The sequence below is a fragment of the Parasteatoda tepidariorum genome, chromosome 1 (genome assembly GCF_982258835.1).
Source record: "Parasteatoda tepidariorum strain Cologne lab strain chromosome 1, Ptep-v5.0, whole genome shotgun sequence".
Taxonomy (NCBI): Eukaryota; Metazoa; Arthropoda; class Arachnida; order Araneae; family Theridiidae; genus Parasteatoda; species Parasteatoda tepidariorum.
The window spans coordinates 61070213-61092743 of NC_141755.1; the positions used below are offsets into that span (position 1 = coordinate 61070213).

The 22531-nt window shown below is 28.2% G+C and overlaps 1 protein-coding gene across 1 annotated transcript in view; it reads right to left on the reverse strand.

Annotated features, from left to right (window-relative positions):
• Nucleotides 1–2131: 2131 nt before the first annotated feature.
• LOC107441943 (tachykinin-like peptides receptor 99D) overlaps nt 2132–22531 on the reverse strand; it is an 88453-nt gene continuing 68053 nt past the window's right edge. The window contains exons 4-6 of the mRNA XM_016055365.4: nt 14294–14444; nt 4422–4618; nt 2132–2758 (exon numbers count right to left, since the gene is read on the reverse strand). Coding sequence (XP_015910851.1) covers nt 2551–2758; nt 4422–4618; nt 14294–14444 — 556 coding nt within the window. The 3' untranslated portion in view covers nt 2132–2550. The remainder of the gene's footprint in view (nt 2759–4421; nt 4619–14293; nt 14445–22531) is intronic.

Below are 22531 nucleotides of genomic sequence, written 5' to 3' on the forward strand. Positions count from 1 at the left end.
ATTTAAATTCTAAAAACTATCATAAATAATTTATAAATCGATTCAAATTTACTTTTCAAAGGAGATTAAAATAAAATTTTTTTTTCTTTTTGGACAGAAATCCCCTAAAAAAATTGTTTATGGCCTGGAAACTTCGAGATATTTTCTATTAACAATAAATTAAGCCCCTCCGAGCAATCACTGAGCATTATTTCAATTTTTTTACTATCAGAGTTTGGTTGCGTAGCAACCTAGTAAAATTAAGCACTCCTCTTTTGAATTAGTCAATGGGTTATCTTAAAATATTTATTTGCGCAGGCGACTTTTTTTGGCGGTTTTCTGGACTATCGCCAAATATATAAACATTTATTGCGGCCCAATTTACCACCCAATTTTTTTAAAATTTTGTCTACCCCCACTAATTCAAGGGTCTAGATTCCAAATATGTAAAAAAAATTATATGTTTATTCAGAGAAAGTACGTTTTTGTGTCTGATTTCGTAACTTAATTAATAGTTAGCACTAATTAATTAACATATTTGAGGTCACCCCCAGGAACCATTAAGATTGACACTTAGTTCGTGAAAATCCGATCATTAGAACGAAAGTTATTCAGGGTGATTCGCTTTTTTTTTTGCGGACTGTACATTTAATTATCTTTTGACAATTCAATAAAAATAAAGAGTGTTTTATACTAGTCAAATTATGAACAGAACTAGATTATAACCAAAAAATAATTAATTAAATAATATACGTAAAATTTGCTCTTTTTTTTACTAGACATTTTTGAAAAATATTTTAATTTTGCAAAAGCTGAAACGTCGGTACAATTTTCTACTTGTGAATCATCATTTGTAATATTTAATTTTCCTGATCTCAGTTTTGACGACAACAATAATATTTAATTAATATTTGCTGATTATAAAACTCAAACATTTTGTCAATAAATGTTTTGTTTTTTAATATTATGAAATGTGTGTATTGTCTAAAAACAACTTACTTTTTTTGCAAATAAGTGATTTAATTAAACTTATTGCTTTTCCAAAAATATGCTTCAAAGGGAAAAAAAATCATCAAACGGTATCGACAGTTCTGTTATTCATTTAATTTCTCATCTAAGACTTATAAACTGTATATTCTTATTTCTTGATTTTTAATTAGTTAAGTAATTTAAACGCTATTGTAAAGATATGAAGCAACAATATGTAATCCATGTAATTTTAATTTCGTTACTAACAATGTGGAGGTTTGATGTTAAATGTAGTGTCTAGTTAGAGCACGATATATTAGTTAAAATATTATAGTTATAGTAGAGCACTTACGAGTATATAAATTAATTAAGAACGAGGGGAATATGAAAAGCATAAAATTTATTGATACATGTATGTGAAGAGATTAATTACTTGAAAATTAGATATGATAGAATTTAATCAATTAAAAAACATAATTACGCATCGTAAAAGAGTATCTACAAATGACTCAGAAGCACAAAATTATTGCACCACAAGTAAAATAATTACATATCATCTACCTCCATATGAGGGTTTTAGGGGTAATGCTTTATAACAATAAGCACTCACATTTATAAATCAAAAACAAAATAAAAAATGTTTTTTTTCCTCTTTTCCTTTTTAAAATATCACATGTGATGATTGTATGTATGGCATACAAAGAAAGCAAGAGAAGAAGTGAAAAAAAATGAAAAAAGCCATTTTTAGAGAAAAGAAAATATAATGAAAAAATAATTCAAATTTTTAAAATTTAAAAAATCCTCACCCAACAACAAAACAAATTATTGACGTCAGCTCACATGATTAAAATATTGCTTTTCAATATGGTATTAATTTTTTTAGGCATTTTTTTAAATTTAAGGCCAAAGGCATTTTTTTAAATTTAAAGACATTTTAAAATTTTGATTTTTTTTTTAAATTTAAAACCTTTTAATAATTTTTTTGTAATGGTCTTTCTTCTTTTGTTTTAAAAAATTTTTTTCCTTCTTTTTGTTTGTTGCTTATTTTTCTTTACAATTTTATCTTACAGTATGGATTCTTTAGATTTGCAGCCTCTGCACTGTTAATAAAACTTAAAAAAAATGAAGAAATCTTAAATTCTTAATTTTTCTTTGCAAATTTAATATTTTCTTTCATTCTTAATTTTCTTTTACATACATATATACATGCTTACTTTTACTTTTTTTTCTCTTTTCATAACAACAGCTAGTTATATCAACAATTTAAATGCTTTTTTTCGCTTATTTCTATTATTTGCAAACGAAAATTAAGCTTTCATCAAAAAAAATAAATAAAATTAAATAAACGTATATTGTTTCACGGAATCTGAGATAAACAGCGTAAATTCTTTTATACAGACTCGAAAGACCTCACTTCTGACTTAAAATTAAAACAAATAAATAAAATAAAAGTCGATGTTACACGTAGTATTAATTGCAAAATGAGTTATTAATGTACACAACAAATGTTCCTGAAACATATCTTAAGCAAGCATGACTTCAGCCATTCAGGGAACGTCAGGGGAAAACTCAAGTGTTTTCTTGTGCCAAAGTGAGATTTTTTTAAAGAATAGAAAGACGTTCCACTCGAACACTTTTGTTATAGAGGTGGGGGTTACTTCCACTGAGGGATTCTGTGACTGTTTGCAAAGCTATAACACCATTAGTTGTGTTTTGACGAACAGCTGTAAATTTCCTTTGCTCTAAAGGATTAATTTTTTCTTCCTTCCATTTGCAACACCGGAAAACACTCTTAAATCCTTGGCGAAATCTGTAAAGCAGAAAATGAGTTGATTGTGTTGGTTATTTTTGTTCTCAATATGAGTTAAAAAAAGGTAAGATTTCTTACCAAACTTAATGTTTCTAAAACAGCGTATCGGACACTACTTTAGTGAATATAGATTTGCAGTATATATATATATATATATATATATATATATATATATATATATATATATATATATATATATATATATATATATATATATATATATATATATATATATATATATATATATATAACATAACATAATATATAACATAAAAAATGGTCTAACGCAATTTTCTATTGTTGTCGGAGCATTATTAGTGGCTGGAAAATCACATAGTAGGATCCAGTTTTCCCACATTAATTTTTTATTGGTTTGGTTGTCATCAGCATAAAATTCATCTAAGTAATAAAGGTTCTTTTTTTTCTTTTGTTTTCGAATGGCAGGCACTGAAATTTATTCGTTTCGCCTTAGAAGATGCCAGAGTTGTTACTCATTTCGTGTTACACAGTGGGCACCTGTGAACCAAAGTCACGGAAGCGAGTAGCATGTAAAGGTATTCAAATTAAGATAAACAACGTTTAAGAGCACAAAAATATTTATAAATGCAGACAGCTGTTTCGGATGCTCAAAGGGCAACCTTCATCAGTGCAACTGAAAGAAATGATCTCTATATATTTACCCTGTTTTCTCTCATTTCTTTCTGTTGCACTGATGAAGATTGCCCTTTCAGCATTCGAAACAGCTGTCTGCATTTATAAATATTTTTGCGCTCTTAAACGTTGTTTATCTTAGTTTGTATTTTAGCACAAAGGTCGCCCACTTGTGTATTCATGTAAGGTTATTGTTTTCCTGAAAATATTTTTGTATCTCACATCTAAATGTATTTAACTGTACTGTTCTTATTAAGTTTTTAATTTTGTATTTTAAATTAAGAATTCAGGAGGATTGCTTTAATTATTACTAATATTATAATAACGTAATACTGCGTTACATTTGAAGATAAAATGATTCAGATTGGTGTCTGATCTTATTAAAAGTTTTACAATTATTATTTTTTGGAGCAAATTACATTAATATACTAAAATATAAAAACTAATAAATTTAATACGAAAATAAAATAGAAAGAAAGCAATGACAAATCTACGTTAGATTTTAAGTGGCGTGTATTGTGTTTTACCACATTGTAAGAAATTCCAGATCAAATTCTGGTATCGACAATTTTGGTGCTTCATCGGTAAAATCCAATTTTACCGTAAAATATTGTACTATAAATTTTACATTAATAATTATTTAACTATAATGATTCAGTGATTTTGCAAAAAAATATTACTGTAAAAATTAAGGAATATCAGATTGTTTTTATTTGTAAAATTTAAAGGCAAAAATGGATTTTACGGAAAAATTCCGAGTGCCGGTATTTTTACTATATTTGAACCGGAATATTTTACAGTGTATAGCAGACCTTTCATAAGGTTTCCAATAAAAAAAAACTACAAGTAGTAAAGTGTTTAATAATAAATTATATTTTTAAACTACTTATCTAAAATTGCAAAATAAAAAGTTATATCAGTTCTTTTATTTGTAGTGCATAATTCGAAACAGTGGAATCAACAGAGTTAAAAACATAAAAAAGTCAAAACAGTCATGCTAACGTTTTCTTACCTGCTATTCATCCAGCAGTAGATGAATGGGTTATAGCATGCATTGGACATCGCTAACCAATAAATTGATAAGTATATTGGCTGAACATATGTTGCACTGGTAATCTGGGGTACATGATGAGCAACCAAGAAGTAAATATGATATGGTAGCCAGCAAACAGCAAAGATTACAACGACAACTATCATCATTTTTACGATCTAGTAAGAAAAAAATTTTTGTGTGTAAAAATCTGCAGTTTTTCAAAACAACAAATATTTAATGAAAGACGAACAAGATTTCTTTTGAGAAACTTTGTTGATTAGAAATTAAATGTGCATTTCATTTATTTAAAAAAAATTCATGTATTACTTATCAACAGAAAGTGTAAGCGTCTTATATGAACAAATATTTCAAAGATGAACAAAAACGTGGCTTATCATAGAGAAGTTCAAAGACTGTTAACGTTAGTATAAATTTACTTCGTTATGAACTTATATAAGTGAATATTAAATCTGCTTCGCTCGTTGAAATTGTTATGGAAAGAGACCTCTAACTATCTTCTATGCTTTTTAAATTTGAATGCATTTCGTTTGATGTTGTGCAAGCTCAAACTTTTTATAATTTAGAAAACGACAGCACTTTTGTCAATCTGTCATCTATGTACAGTCCGCAAAAAAAAAAGATATCACCCTGAATAACTTTTGTTCTAATGATCGGATTTTCACGATCTAAGCGTCGATCTTAATGGTTCCCGGGGGTGACCTCAAATATGCTAATTAATTAGTGCTAACTATTAATTAAGTTACGAAATCAGACACAAAAACGTACTTTCTCTGAATAAACATGTATTTTTTTTTACATATTTGGATTTCTAAGCTTCAAAATATAGGGGGTAGCCGCAATCTGGGAAATATGGTCCCCATAGTTTGGTCAGGAGAGCGATCCAAAGTTCGTACCCGTTAATGTTAATTTCACTTTTTACGTTTTTAGTCATATTTTCAAAACTAATGAAGCAATTTGAAGAAAATTGCGCCCACTCATAAAACTCATTTACCCAAAGATAATTTCATGAAAAAAATAATTTTTAGTAATTATTAATTATTTTTTATTATTTAATTAAATTGAGGATGAAAAAATTTTGAATTATAAGGTATGAATTTTTTTATACCATAATAATCTACATATTTTTCAATACAAAAATCTAAAGTTTCAACTGTTTTTATTTATTAGAAGCTGAAAAAAATTAAAATTAATTTTTTTTGAAAAAATAATTTGGCGACAATAAAAAAATGATTAAATGGGGCGATTAATATTAAAATGTGATAAACTTGCGATGAACTTGACTTCTCGCGCGTAGTGTAAAATTTCATTCATATTTTTTTCGCTAATAATCGTTTGCTAATCCTTTTATTTTTATTTCTTTCAAACTATAAAATACGATGTTTCTTTTTAGTCATTTAATAATTTATTTGTAATTTAGTAAAGAAATTATAAATAAAGCATTTTGAATAAAAAACACTTTATTCAACGAATGTCTAGTTTTATAAAGGCGTGCTTCTGATAGAATATGATTATGCACCAGATTGTGCTTACTTAATGTGATTATTTTTTAATTTTTGATTTTCTTTTTCAATAACTGATACAATTTCAATAATATACATACGTATGCATAGATTTGGAATAATATATTTATCAATTTCTTGAATATATATTTTATAATTATTAATACGAATGCGTAGTCAACATATTTAATCATCTTAAAACTTCGCCCGGTGGCTGAGCGGTAGCGCTTCGCGCTGTCGTTCCTCGGGCCGGGCAAGGCTGACTCAGCCTTTCATCCCTTCAGTGGGTCGATAAATAAGTACCAAGCATGATTGGGAACTAAACACTGGGGGTTCCGCGTTCGGCTGACCACCTGAACGGAACATCTGCTCCTGCACCCCAGAGCCCTAGGTCCAGAAAACTGAGATGGGCACAGTAGGCCTTGGCCCTCCATGGGCTGTCGTGCAGCTGAGTGTAGAGTAGAGTTTTTTAAAACTTCTTTAAATCTTATATATCGCTTTAATCTTAAAATAAATTTGTAAATTACCTGTCTGTGTGTGTTTCGCAGAATTATTTTTCTAACTTTTTTATTGAATTTTAATGCAATTTTTGTTAAATTCTATTATGTATATTTTTGTCCAATAATATATTAATCAATCGTTTAAGTACTTTAATTTATGTTTTCCTTTAAAATAAAATTACTTTTTAAATTATTGCTAAGTTCTTATTGAAAGAAATTATTGCCAGCTATCTGAGAATTAAATCTTGTTAAGAAATTAAAAATATTCTACTGATCACACACAATATCATTCGAAGCAGAACAGCTGACTATTTACTAAAAATACTATTGTTTACGAAAAATGAAGATAAATTATTAATTTTATTTTTTTTATTGCTTCTTATTTATTCGAGTAATGAAAAGTAAATGCGTATGTGCGCACAGGGGAAAAATTTAACAGATTTTGTTTTGTTTTTTAAATGAACAAAAAAACTATGGGCATGCAATTTTAATTCAACATTCAAAGAAAATCTTGTGCGCTAACCCTTTTGTCTTAAAAAGTTGAAAATATTTGCTTTAAAAGTTGTTTGTATGATTTCTCAACTTTTGCACAGTTTAAAAAAATATTGCTATATCAGGAAAATGTTTGATATGCCTTGTTTTGTTAAACAACTACTAAAATAAAAAATTGTAAAAAGATTAGAAAAACGTGCTATTTTTAGAATCATCATCTCAAAAATTGTTCTTTTACTCCATTTGACTTTCTTCTTCTTAAATAACTTATAATCATAGTTTTAACACATGTTTTGAAGAAATTATGTAAACAAATTCCTAATATTTCGTAATAAAAAAACAAGAATATTAATGATTTATTTATACAGTGAAACCTGCCAAGTTGACCACACTTGTAAGTTTTACATCTGAATAAGTTGACCTCAATTATCAAGAACGGAAATTTTCCTACATAATAAAGAAGCAAAACCTTTGTAACTTGACCACCTGTCTATCTTGTATGTTGACCACTGAAATAAGTTAATTTTGTCTAGGAGTATTATGAAATTCTATTCTAAAACCCTCATAAGTTGACCAGAAAAAAAAATTCAGAAAAGTTTCTGTCATTTTGCAATGTATGTTAATATTTCACTTGTTTGGTGAAATAGTGTAAAAAGCTAATCTAAACCCTTTTGTGAGTTGACCATCTGGGGAAACTGTAGGGATTCAGCTTTTGACCATTCATTGAAAACAGGTGTGTTAGTTGAAAAGTTGCTCTTCCAGTTGCAATAGTGAGCAAATAGGCTTATATGTGTAGTAATAACAGAATAAATTTTGAAGTGTTAAAATAATTTTGTTTTGTTAAAGTTTTCAATGTTTTCGTGTTCTGATATTTTAAGAAATTATTTTTATTAAACACTTCACATGCATAACTAACAAAATAATTTTTTTAAAAAAGTTAGTTAAATATTAAAATTATTTCTGTGTAACAAATTGAAGTTCGTTTAGGTTTAAACACATTTCTTGAGATATTCATTTGGCCATTTGCTAAATCAAATTTTTAAGTCAAGTAAAAAAAAAAATTTAAATGTATAGCAACATGTAGGAAATGAAAAAGTAAACAATGTCCCACCCCTTCTATAAGTTGACCACTTGTCTACGTTGGCCACTAAAACAATGCACATGAAGTGATCAACTTACACAAGTTTTACTGTAATTGTTTCATTGAACCAGAGTAGTTAATTGTTTTCGTAATAATCGGCCTTACAACTATTTAACTTAGATTCTTTGGACTAGGCGTCACTTCATGCATGTCTTTCGAGATTGAAATTTCAAAGATAAAATGTAAAAATTACAAGAATGCGTAAGCTGGTTTCAATTAACAAAAAAAAAGGGACAAAATCGTTGGCAAAAGAAGTTATCTCATGAAAAGAGTGTCAGAGTTGAAAAAGTATTGTAAAAACTGTAACAATTGTTACTCTTGTTTAATTAAGGGTATTATAAACCTAATTTTCTTTTAATCATGTTTTTTAAAGAACTAACGAAAGGAGTGTGTAAATAACATCAACTCGTAATTTTCTTCGTGTTTTTTTTTTGTTTTTATTTATTATAATATTGATATATATATATATATATATATATATATATATATATATATATATATATATATATATATATATATATATATATATATATATATATATATATATATATATATATATATATATATATATATAACTCAAAATGCTTTTAAAATGCCATATAAACTTTATTAAGTTTTACAATTTTATCGAAAATAAATACCGTGATTTCTATAAAATTTTGCGATTATGCATCAGAATAGCTATCTTTTTTCAGGTCCACCTTTGCTTGATCACTTTTTTTTCCTTTCCTAAGAAACTCGAAGTGAGGGGCAAAAGCATTTAACCCTACAACTCTTCATAAATTTATGATAACTTATGAAAATTGGTTTTAATTCAAAACTGTCCTACAAATTACATCAAAACAGCTTTAAAAAAATAAATAATGTCAGATAAAAAGTCAAAGATTCTATAATCTTGGAGAATCAAAAAAAATTTATTAATTTATTTAAATTTCCTTTTTAAAGGAGATTTAAAAAAAAAAAAAAGCCCAGAAAGCAACGCGAAAAATTCTTTTGGTTGCTTAGCAACGAGAAGCACTATCTTTTCCCATCTTGTCATTCATTCAGTTTCTTTATGGTTGTTATAAATTATTTCCCCTTCTATGGCGAGGTAATTTGGCATATTTTTAAACCATCGCCAGATATATAAATCCTTATTGCGACCTAATTTACAACCCATTTTTTTCGAAATTTTGTCTACCCCCCCTATTTTAAGGGTCAGGATTCCAAATATGTAAAAAAAAATGCATGTTTATTCAGAGAAAGTGCGTTTTTGTGTCTGATTTCGTAACTTAATTAATAGTTAGCACTAATTAATTAGCATATTTGAGGTCACCCCAAGGAACCATTAAGATTGACACTTAAATCGTGAAAATCCGATCATTAGAACAAAAGTTATTCAGGGTGATATCTTTTTTTTTTGCCGACTGTACTCTATATAATCTATACTTTCCACGGTAATAGAGGTTTCAATAGTATATATTTGCCTTACTCACTTCTCACCGTGCAGAATTGCTGTTTCGCTAACCCCTCTATAGCGTAGATATAGTGGGTTCAAATTCTGCTATTACACTGGAAGAATTTTCTTGGTGTTTTTCGCAAAACTGCTCTGTTTTTCAAACTGAAAAGAGTTTTTAAGACTTTCTTCCTATTTACAAAGCTATCCATATATGTATGTAAATAAATAATTATGTTCCACTACCTCGAGAAAAGAAGGATAAAATAGTATCCATGGTATAATATATCTGTGTTTAATATCTTTAAAGCACCTTACTTAAATATTTGAAGCCATTTTTCATGTCCTTTTATCCCTTGTTATAATAAAGAAACTACATCGGAATAAGAAATAATTAACAGTCATTTTAGTCCTCTCAACCCTTTATGTAAATTGCCATTTTTTATAAGACACGAAAATGCAAACAGAGTAAAATCATTCTATTTGATAAGAGGGAAAGAAATGGTGAAATTACCAAATAAATGGTAACATGTTTGATTTTACTGAAGAACTTTTTATCGTGAAACATTATATAATGGCATAAAAATCAATTGATTTTGTTACATTTATTTTTAAGTTTTGTATTTGTTACGAAATGTATTATAATAAGAACTATAAGTTTGAAAATCAGAGTTTCCGGTAAACCGTTACAGCAGCGAGCGGTAAAATTATGTCATGAATGTTTTAAAAACCGTATATTTTGTTTTGATTGCCAGAATCATGGTTACTTTTGCCAGAAACTTCCTTATCATACGACTATGGTAATTTTTCAGAATTTTTTTCTCCGTATAGATTGCATGTCAAATCTTATAAGCTGCAATATATTTAATTTAAAAATTTGAATGAAATCAAAAACCAACTTAAAGCTTAATATTAATCTTTAGATAACAGATCAACTGAGTGTCAGTTCAAGTTTTGTCCGAATTTTTAGCTGGTGTGTTTCCTACACCATAAGCCTACCTTCCGCAATTTATTCATTAAAAAGAAGTGTATAGCAGGAAAATTTTAGAATTAGTTTGTCTAGGTAGTCTAAGCACTATAATGGTATACAAATCAACGTATATGTAAAAGAAAAAAATCTTAATACACTCAAAGTATAGACAAGAGCTTATACCATTATTCTTATTTTTTGATAATTTATTTAAATTTCTATGTTTTATTAAACAAATAGGTATAGTAAGTGTTTTTCATTTTCAGATCTTCGTTCCATTCCATTATTTATGCCGATAGTATACACTGTTTTAGAAAAAAATAGCTTATTTTTTACACTTTTTTTTCAAATAGCTAAGGTATAATAAAAAAAAATAAATGTATACTTTTTTCATCTCCATACGATTAACCGTAAAGTTTATGCCAAAGGACATTTTTACCTTCTTGATTTTGAAACCGTTTACTCGTTGTTTAATCGTATTAGATGAAAGCAGTAAATAAACGGTTTTTCTAACAAATAACAGCTTGATTACCATTTTATTTAAAGTCATTTTACTGTTTTGTTTGAATATGGTAAAATAATAATTAAATAAATGGTTATTTACAGTTTTTTTCAGATAAATTTCTATCAGTGCATAATAAACCTCAATCCCCACCGAAATTCACCATATCACCGCAGAAAAATTCCTTTCTTGGTAACGCTTGCCTGCATTATTTTGAAAACGATTGCAACTTTTGCATTGGTATCAGAGAGCTACAGTTTTATTTTGAGTATCCTAGTTAGTTTGAAAAGTGATGGAAGTTTAGATAAGCCTTAAACCCAATTCAGCTTGCAAACAAAAATTCTGCTTGTTGAAAAACTTAATTGATTCTTCTATTTTTATTTAGCTCAGAACAGCAGATGAGATTTCTATACTTCATTTAGTTTATTGACAGAAGTTTTGATCGACTATAAACCCACTTTGGCAGTAAAATAACTATAAACTAAACCCGTAACACTCAGGAAGTAATTCGAACTATTAGATCTGAGGCTTCAGTGATCTAACAATTCGGAGAGAGGTTAAAATTTACTCTCACAGTCGCAAAAATTAATCAATGAAAATATAGTGACGATGCATACACCGAAGAACCATCACATTATGACCACCCTCCATCTGTAACAATGGGCTCGCCCAGGTTTTCATGGTTTCTCGACCAGGAACAATGTTTTCATGGAGCTCATTAGGACCCATAATCCTCATAGAACAATCCCTGACACCTGTAAGCTACTTGAACATAGTTGCTGACCAGGGTCACCCATTCATGGCAACAGCTTTTCCTGCTGGGGACGGTGTTTACCAGCAGGATAATGAACCATGACATAAGGGCCGAATCGTCGAGGAACATTGAAGTGACTTTCAAGTCCTGTCTTGGCCCCTAAATTCACCTGACCTTAATCCAATAGAGCATTTGTGGTCCTACTTTGGAAACCAAATTCGTGCTGCCACGCTACCCCCTTGCAATGTGAGGGAATTGCAGGACCAGTTGGTGAGCGCTGGTACCAGATACCTCAGACTACCTATCAGCACCTTGAGGAATCAATGCCACGGCGGGTGCTAGCAGTTTTGAGGGCTAAGGGTTGTCTTACAGGCTATTAGCAGGGCGGTCATACATAATGTAATGGCTCTTCGGTGTATATTTTTAATAGTAAATATCATTTAAAACGATTGTATGTGAGAACATCTTTTGTTCTTAAATATTTTTAAAACACATTGTTTTGACTAATTTAAAAAAAAATAATGATTCTCAATGCGTTAAATTATGCTTCTCGTTATTCATTGAATACTTACACATTTTAGAAACATTTAAATGTTAAATGTAGCTTTAACATATTTTTTATTTATTTACATTTTTCGTCTCTTTTAGGTAGTGTTAGGACTTTTTAAACTTTTATCGTAAATACTTCCACTGAAGCTCAGTGGCTGAAGTGAAACTTACTTTCTTTTTGGAAAAAAATACACTTTCTTACTTAGTTTTTCATACATATTTTTTCTTTCAACGACAAGCAAGGTGCGATCCTCACAAAGTGAATACAACTGCACATCTTAATGTAAGAAGAACTGAATCTCAGGAGACAAGAAAAAAAGCGTATCAGAAGCACTTATAAAATTTTAGAGATACCATAATATTTTTTTTTCTTTTCTTTTTTTTTTAGATTTTTATATTTGCACTTAACAAAACGCCTATCTGGATTGTAAAATGTAGAGCTCAACTATTTTTTAAAACGTCTGAAACTTAAATATATTCTTCAAAATATTCTTAGTTATCATAGTTTTATTCAAAGATTTCTGCAGAAAGTTTCAAAATAAATTCGTAAGCAATAGGGGAGTGTCGGGTACCCCCGCCCACTGTCAATTTCATATGTGCAGAATATTTTTTCAAGTCAATGGGCCATCGGACAATAATTTTTATATTAAAAAAAGATTATTTTCAAAGTTTCAAGTATTTATGCAGCTGGTAACATAGTAAACAATAGTTTTGAAAATATGTAGAATACAGTAGTCATGAAATTAAGAAAAATTGGTTGAATGTTTCGATTCGGTTTATCTATTGTCATTAAAATGGTCATTTTTATTTACACCTGAAAAAACAGTCAAAAAACATAATTTTTGTAACTGGGCGGGGCTACCCGTCACATTTTAAAAAGAGCTGAAAAATATGTTTTTTTTTTAAATTTCTATTTTTTTTAAAAGTTAAACTGTTCTTTCTTTTGCTTATTCTTTTTGCATTATTTAATTAGATGACAAAACAATAGAAACATACAAAAATATTGATTATTACTCAGTATTATACAGAAGTATAAGCAATACTCCTTAAGTGGGCTGGGCTACCCGACTCTCCCCTACATATAAGATGAAAACAAAACAGATCGTTGTTTAGCTGACCGCACTTTCATGCATATATTTGTATTTGTGATTGTATATTTCGTTTTGTTTGCACTTAAATTTTTCTTCTGAGTTTACTTTTTTTAATAACAATTGTTCTACTTTAAAAAATGATGGAAAATTGAATTTGGAAATTGGAAATAGAAGTAATTATTGTTTTGTAATTTATACTGTTTGAATAAAAAAGTTTAAAAAAATACATATATTATAAAATTATGTATAATAAGAAATATATTTTATAAAAAATATATATTATAAAATTATGTATAATAAGAAATATATTTTATAAAAAATATATGTTATAAAATTATATATAATAAGAAATATATCTTTTAGAAGTATATATTATTAAAAATATATGCATCATAAAAATATTTTTTTTTATTGTTGAATATAAAAAACATGGGAATTGAAAGAAAAAGAAAGCGCACAAAATCACGCCTGTTATTTTTCGACAAACAATCATGCAATCATAATATTTATTTTTTTAACATGACTGTAAGTTTTTCATGGACAAAATATCTATTAATTAAAGTATTACGAAGATATTGCCTATCTCAGTATCATTGTAAAAAGACTCTTTTATATTGGAAAATTAAACGGACTTTTGTAGTTACAAAATACCATCACTTGTTCCTTAAATTGGAAAGAGTATCCATAGTATCTTCCACTAGAAAGAGTATCTTTGTAACTTAAAGTTTATATCAAATGTAACTTTACGACGTTCTTGCGCTGAAATATTCAGTTTAAAATCTTGAATGCGAGAGATTTAAATTTTTAAATTTTATGAACATGAAAATTTTATAATTTTTTTACTTTAAATCTGCGTTTTACAAACAACTGAAGAAATATATAAAAATGAATGAGTACCTTTCTTTTTGAGTTGATGCTTTCAACTTGTTTTTGAGTACATTCTCCAATGCTTTGGCTTCCCCACAATTCTCTTCCCACTCTAAAGTAGGTGAATGTCATCGATGTTATGGGTAAAACATAGGTTACGATGAAAATCACAATGTTGTACCTGAAAGAAAATAAAAAGAATTTTTTTTGTATCAAAAATAAACATGGAATTTTTTTAATACATAACTGCAAATAGAGGAAATCTGTCTGTTAGTGAAAATGTGAAGAACGGTTGAAACAGTAAATTGAAATTGTTATTTTTCAGTTGTTTCCTTAAGACAAAAGCACTCGCTTTTAGGTGGTATTTTTTTAGGGTAGTTCGGAAAGTAAAGTCATTTTTTTTATGAAAATGAAAAATGATTTTATAATAGTGAATAAATAGCTTATTTATTTATGTATTGTCCTTTCTAGTCTAATACTTTTTGTCATTTGTCATGAGGCATGGTTCCTCGCTGATAATATTTATACCAAAAAACTGATCCAGGTTTCTTGTGGCAAAACACTGATCCAGATGATTTCTGACCTCCTACTTTGAAATAAAGGTCCGACCATCTAAAATAGTTTGCAGAGACTGAAGCATTTTATAGACACCTATTTTCTGGTTCCCAGTGATGATTTGTTTCAATTTTGAGAGGCAAATCCCAGGTGTCAACGTGGTACCGCAAATTTCTTTCTGTAAGAACATGAGAAACACATATGGTGGGTTTCGAGTTTAAACCTAGCCACTTCAAATGATAATGAATGTCCGAATTTTAAAAAAAATTCTCATCAATATCACGAATTGTCGGTTTGCATCAATTTACGCCATTATTGTGTCTTCAACAACTTTTGCTAGTCTTCCAGAACGTGGTGCATTTTCAAAATCAAAATTACCGGATTGAAATTTTGCAAAAAAGTTTTGGCACTCAGAATATATTCTCCGTTTACATTGGATGCTTGATTAGCATCTCTATTTTTTCGATAATAAAAAAGTAAAACATGCAGCTTTTTATTTTCTATTGTTTTAAAATTGCACCTACGAGCCAACAAGAAACTACTGCAACACTTACTATATAAATTGTCAAAATATATAATGATAATAGGGCTGTATTATCATTAGCTGTGTATGACATTAGCTGTATGTATGACATTAGCTGTGAAAAAATACACTTAAGTCCTCTGCTGAAAAAAAAAAATGCTTTCCGAAAAATCCAATATTTAATGATCAAAACTAGCTTTGTTTCAAAAAAATTTTTTTTCACCAAATTTACTACGGCATATAACAATAATATTAAAATATTCCATTATTTTTCTAATTTGTTTCCTCTTTTACTTCTCCGGATGAGTTTCATTTCAATTTTGTTCCTTCTTTCTCGCAATAGATTAAAGACAGTTTAGGAAAAAAAATTGTGCATTGAATACGGATTATTGGATGACACATTATTATTTGCAATAACAGTTTAATATTAATTTTCATTGGAATAATTGTGGTAGATAGGACTATGAGTAAGTTTGTCCGGTTTTTATTTGTTGAATATTCCTTACACTGAGAATTTTTTTAAATATTAAATGCTAGTTCCTGGAATAGATTTGCTCACTATTCCTTACTCTGATATTTTTAAGAGCAGCTGCCATTGTAAGCCATTATAAGCATAACATGCTATCTAGCTTTGGAATTTATTTTATTTCACAAAATACATTTTCATGTTTAATCAATCCTAATCCCTTTTTAAATAAATAAATTATTTAATAAATTTACTTCAATTACATATTAAGTAAAGAAAATTATTTATACTTTTTTCTTTTCTCAATGAAAGAAACTTCTAACTTATTTATTCCATTAAACTGTGTAGGAAGTTTCTGTTTTTAAATTTGAGTTTATTTAACTACTCATTAAAATTTAATTTTAAACTTACTTTCTTTAAACTGCTTCCAATTTAGCATAAAGAAAATATGTTGGTTACAGGTTTGTATTAAATTCTAATGGTCTTTTTGGCGTTTAATTTGAGTGCTGAATTATTTAAATTTAATAATAATAAAGCGAGGTTGGCTTTATTTCTAACAGTGTTCTGACAGTGTTATTTCTCAGTAAATCACCAAAAATAAATATTTTCTTTCTATGCTCCTAAGAGTCTGAGATTACAATTTGATTGACATACTAGGGCTCCCAAGGTACCCTCTCATCTTGCAAGACTTGGGGGTTTAGACGTACCGTGGCACCTGAGTCCATCCATTGAAAATTGAAAAAAAAAATCATTTTTAAAACCATTTCTTCTTAATACTTAGAAAAAATAATGCCTAAAGACTTTTTAGTGGTTCATGGCAGTTTTATGTTTGAATGTATGGCCATATATGTGGAATTTCTATTGCTTTATTAATCTTTTTTTTGTCGTATGCCTGTTTAGGCAGTGGGGGTGCGATTGTTCCTCTTTTTCAGTGGCGCCATCTATGACCAGGAATTCGACTTCTGCCACGCCATTCACACAACCACTACCCGCTTATAGGGCGGGTCACATTCACACACATTCACACACAAAAGAGAAAGGACATAGAACACACACACAGAGAGAGAAAGAAACATCCATGTGTTGCCCGGGATTCGAACCCAGGACCTTTCTGATACAAGGACAGTTTCCTGCCCCTACACAGGAAGGTCGGCTGCTTTATTAATGACAGCAACAAATTGATTACAAGGAAACTGATTTCCTAATTTCTTCTTGTCTCTTCAATAATTTCAAATTAAACACAAGGTTATGTTATTAAAATACACTATAATATCCGGCCTAATATAAGCTGAAAATTTTTAAAAATTTTAAAAAATAATTATTTTTCATTTTGAAAAGAATTTCTGTTTAATACTTTGATTCAATAATGCCTGATGATCTTCAAGTAGGTGATAGTGGTTTTGAGTTTCGATGTGTAGCCATATATTCAAACTGTCTAACGATGAAAGTATCTACTAAATACACAAGTGGGCGACCTTTGTGCTGAAATACAAACTAAGGCAAACAACGTTATAGAGCACAGAAATATTTATAAAATACAGACAGCTATTTCGGATGCTCAAAGGGTAACCTTCATCAGTGCAAATGAAGGTTGCAAATAAAGGTGCAGTAAAGGTAAAATACAGACAGCTGTTTCGGATGCTCAAAGGGTAACCTTCATCAGGGCAAATGAAGGTTGCAAATAAAGGTGCATGATGAAAGGTGCATGATCCGAAACAGCTGTTTGTATTTTATAAATATTTTTGTGCTCTTTCATGTTGTTTGCCTTTGTTTGTAATTATCTACTAATTACCTAAAGAAAAGTGATTTTAGATTTTTATCATGTCTCTTCAATATAAATTCAATACAAGGCAATGTTACCAATTTACTTTATAATATTCGGCTTAACATACTTTTCCCGTGTTTCTTTTTAAGACTCAATGCTACTGCTTTGGATTTGCAACACGGTTTGCTCTAACAAATTCTAATCGCGTATTGGTATAAAAATAACTATTAACTGTTATAATAATAATTAATAATTTCTGTTTCATAAAATAAACAGATACATTAAGTACAGAAAAATCAACATGGTAAAGTTTTTTTTGAGAGAAATGAATGGGTGTTTACAAATTAATCTCAAGATCCTATTATGGTAATACTGAAGAAAATCATATTTTCTTTTCAGTATCTGATTTGTCCAAAACCTTTTCTTTTGATTTAAATATACACCGCTTTAAAATACATAAATCAAATAATCTCTGAAATATAACCAACATATTAAAACAAGAATGTGTAAAGCTACATTTTACTTTAAGATTTTAAGTAAACAAAGGAATAAAAATTGATTTTGATCTAGTGTTCCAATGCTATTTTACTCATAAGAAAACTGTGATACATTTTCCACAAAAGTAACACTGTTTTGTGTGGCGATTATTTTGCACATTGTAAGAGCAGATCAAAACTTTTGCCAGATGAAATTTTAAAATAGTCTGTGCTTCCCCAGGCGTTGCAACTTCTCTTACACGTATCTTAGATTATTAAACTACAACTCAAATTTCGCATGCAAAATATTGTTTTCAATGTATTTTTCTCCAAGCTACTTGCTTTGGAATAATATGAAGGAGAAGACTAGTGTAAATAAATAAGCATAGAAATAAGGATCGCGGATGGATTGTAAAAGAATTGTTTACATCAATTTTTGAAACAACAAATTTTAAGATTTCTACAATGATGGGGAACAAAGAATGTTTTAAGAGGAGATGCTTTTCAACTAATGACAAGTTTCTAGCAATACGCAAAATAGTCCTGTTGACCCTTTAACGCAGAATTTTTGTCAAACATATTTTTCCTACTGTTTTCATTATTTTGTATTAAATTAGGTCAAAAATAAATGAAAAATAATATGTAAAGCATATGAATAATTTATGGTTATGAGATAAAGTATGAAATACAGGTGTCCTTTTCTGCATTGAAGGTATAATCTTTCAAACACATCTCACTTCCACACACAATAATTTTTCAACTTTTGAACTTATTTTCGGTTATTTTAGATAAATAACAGATAGTTATTCATTATTGAAATTCTGTAATTTTCAATATCAATTATTGATAAATTTTTGAATATGAATGGAAAAAAAACTTTTAAACTACTTTGTTTGGATGTCATATTTTAGTACAAATGCAATTCCTATCTAATACATTTTTTAAGTAACTATTAGACATTTGTTTTTATATTTAAAAAATACCAAAATATATATTTGAGTCTAATTAGAGAGTCAGAAAAAAAAGGGACACGGGAGTCCCACCTGCGTCAAAGGATTTAAAATTTACGTTTTAGAAACTATTTAACCGAATTTGGCTTTTCAAAATGTGAAATAAAATTGCTAAAGTTGTATAATTTAAAGTAAAAGTTTTTCAATCAAAAATTAAATAATAAAATTAACAAACAGCTGTTATTGAAAATCATTTTTATGGGCAAGAGAGATTTTTTACGTGTAAAATGTTCTTGTTTAGTACAATTATTTTTAAATATATGATGAAAAAAAGCTAAAATTAAAAAAAAAAATACCAGCGTCATTGAGATCAAACTAACCTCCACTCAAATATATGAATTACTAAAACTGTATTTTCCAGATTGCTTGTTTTATTTTTGTCTTATTTCGAATTTCAAATATTTTATAAATTAGGTAATTGACTGCATTATTTAGTTAGAATATTGAAGAGGAAACCATTCAATCATTAATGTTCTAATTTATTTTGGAAGTTTTTACCAATAAGTGACATATTACACAAAATTTTGTATAACTCATTTTCTTTCTTTGCTGATTGTGCTTTTACTTTTCACCCTTTAAATTGTTTAATGATCTATACACTTAAAAAATTGATTTGTTGTTATCATTTAAAAGTGGTGCTCACACATATCATAACACTCAGGTATCGTTAGTTTTTACAATAGTCTGGATTGACTTTCTTATTCACAGAGTTTTTTTGCATTTCGTAAATGTAAAAACAGCTTTTGGTTTACATAAAAATGACTTTATTGAAGAGATAGAAGCATTCATGAAAATTTCGGCTTAGGCACTCTTTGAAATCCGTTAGAAATTTCTTGGAAAGAATGGTTGAATAACAATTTATTTAGTTGTGATTTTAAGATACTCAAACAAAACAGACAAACAGTTAACTGTGAAAAAAACCGCTTATTAATTAATTTCACATAATACAATTAAACAACCAGGGTTTTATCACACCAACTAGGCTAACCTAAGAAAGCCACTTAGTACCCTACAGCTGGGTACATATTATGGCTGAGAGGGTTAATCTGGCAGTCTCATGATCAACAGATCGGGAATCGAGTCCCAGCATTGACGCAACGATATTTCCTCCATTTTCTTCATTAAATGAAGAGTTTTTCATTGTCATGCAGTTATCAGCATCATGAAGCTGATTATCACAAAATATTCAAAAATATGAAGAAAAAAACGTTTAGTAAATATTTATTATTTGTTATTATTTTATTTAAAAATAGTCGGAAAAATTTTGAATTCTAAGGTATATAATTTTTTTACATAATTTAAAAGAACGTAACTTTGCATGGCAAAATACAAAATGTAAGCGAAATCGGTCGAATAGTATCTGAAAAATAGTAGTACTTTCCTGATTGCTGTAAAGGGTTTCGAAACGGTAAAAAAAAAAAAATTCCCTGCCGTAAACTTAACGTTAGCAGGTTGGACAGACTGTTACTGGTTATTTTACCGCAATTTTGGAATTAAAATTCAGGTAAGGTAAGTTCTTCTAAAAATCCATTTTTACCAGAAAATTTTACGGAACAAAAAACTAATATACCATATATTTTTATAGTAATATTTTACAGTGAAAAAAATATTAAATTTTATTAAATATTATTAAATAAATATTACGGTAACAATTACTGTATTAAATTTTACTTTAAAAATAAATTTCACTTTTACGATAAAATGGATTTTACGGATGCTTACCCAGGGTGTCAGTTCTCGACTTAATTTTTTAAAGTGCATTCACTGGAATAATCCAAAAATTTTTTCTTACCAGTTGATTGTAAGGTTGGAACATTTAAATTTTACAAAAAGAAATCAATGGATGAAGACCTAAGCTTTTACGTTAAAGTAAGAATATAGGTGTTTTATCTTATTAAAACAGTTACTTTAAATATGTGGTATTCAACACTTCAAGCAGTTTTTACATTATATATCAAATATTATTTTCATTAGAATAAGTTTTCAAATTTATCTTCCTTTTTTTAAAAAAAAGAAGCACAATAACAGTTTTATTTTTATAAGTAGCTTCCTCCTTATTAAAATTCAATAATGTAAATCGAATATTATTATGCATCATCTTCTGTTTTAGAACACAAAACTAGAAGCACATAGCTATTGCAATTTTCAAGAGCAAACAGAATATATTTATATATTTAATTTATTTATTTTTGATTTAAGTGATAAGATTTTCTAAGCTTTCAAATAGCCACTTTATTTAAGATTTATCTAGTAAACTTTCCCCCATTTAATGTTCTTTTATTAGCGAAAACTTTAAATGCGAATTACACTACTTTTTAAGAACAAAATACTACGATTGTGTTAAGTCTCTCCCGATTTTGGATTCTTTTTTTCCCTAAGAACCAGGAATACGAATAACATTACTTTATAAAAATAAATAGCACGATTGTTTAAAACTATATCTGTAGTCTATTGCTATTTTTAAATACACTGAGAGCAAAAGTATGATCAAAGCTACTGGAATAGATTAAATTTATAGAGTTTTTGGCTCTATGGAAACACCAAAATGTTCTGTAACTTTTACTGAAGAACTTTTGAAATGATTTTAATGAAACTAACGGTAAAGTGTTGTCTTATAATCTGTGTTAAAATTTGGTAATTGTAGAAAAATTTGGTAATTTTATAAAAACACATTTGAGCTTGTCTTAAAAAACCATTTATTTCGTCAAATTTACTTTTCAGTTTATCGTTTTTTACTAAATGTGTATGAACTATTATTTTGAAAACAAAACATTTACGATAAACCAATACCATTTACGAATGGAAAAATTGCAAATTAATGGTTTAAATACTATATATTTTCCTTTTGTTACTATAATTATATATTTTTTAAACCAGAAGTGTTATTATTAAACAGTACGGTAATTCTACCAAAAATTTCTCTACGCCTATAATTTTTAATATATTTTATTAAGTCATACGCAAAAAGCAAAAGAATTTTACAGTATTTAAATATTAATTTCAAATTTTTTACCCTATAATTAAGAATGCACACATTTATGATGAAACGGGAAATTTAATAATAAATTTAATTACATATCATCAGAATATTTCCAAATTTTCTTCTTTAGTTTATAATTTTAGGATTCTAACCTTTAAACTTTAAATAAAGGTAATGTAGGATTAGATGAAAAATATAATGTGAATTGCAACTAATCATTAAAAGAAAAGAGGAAATGGTTTAATTTATAAAAGAAAAGAAGGTGCCTTTAAAGAATCTCAAAAAGGTATTCAATGCAACAATTTTCATTTTGTGAGATGCTAATACTAGTAATTAGATGATTTAATAAATGTCAACAAATGCTTTTACATTAACTCCTAACTCACGAAACTATTTTTTAGAAATTAACCTGTTTCCGCAAATTGCTGTGAAATGAATCATTACTCTTTCCCCTTATGAATATTCATAAATATCAGAACCAAATGCGGCCGCT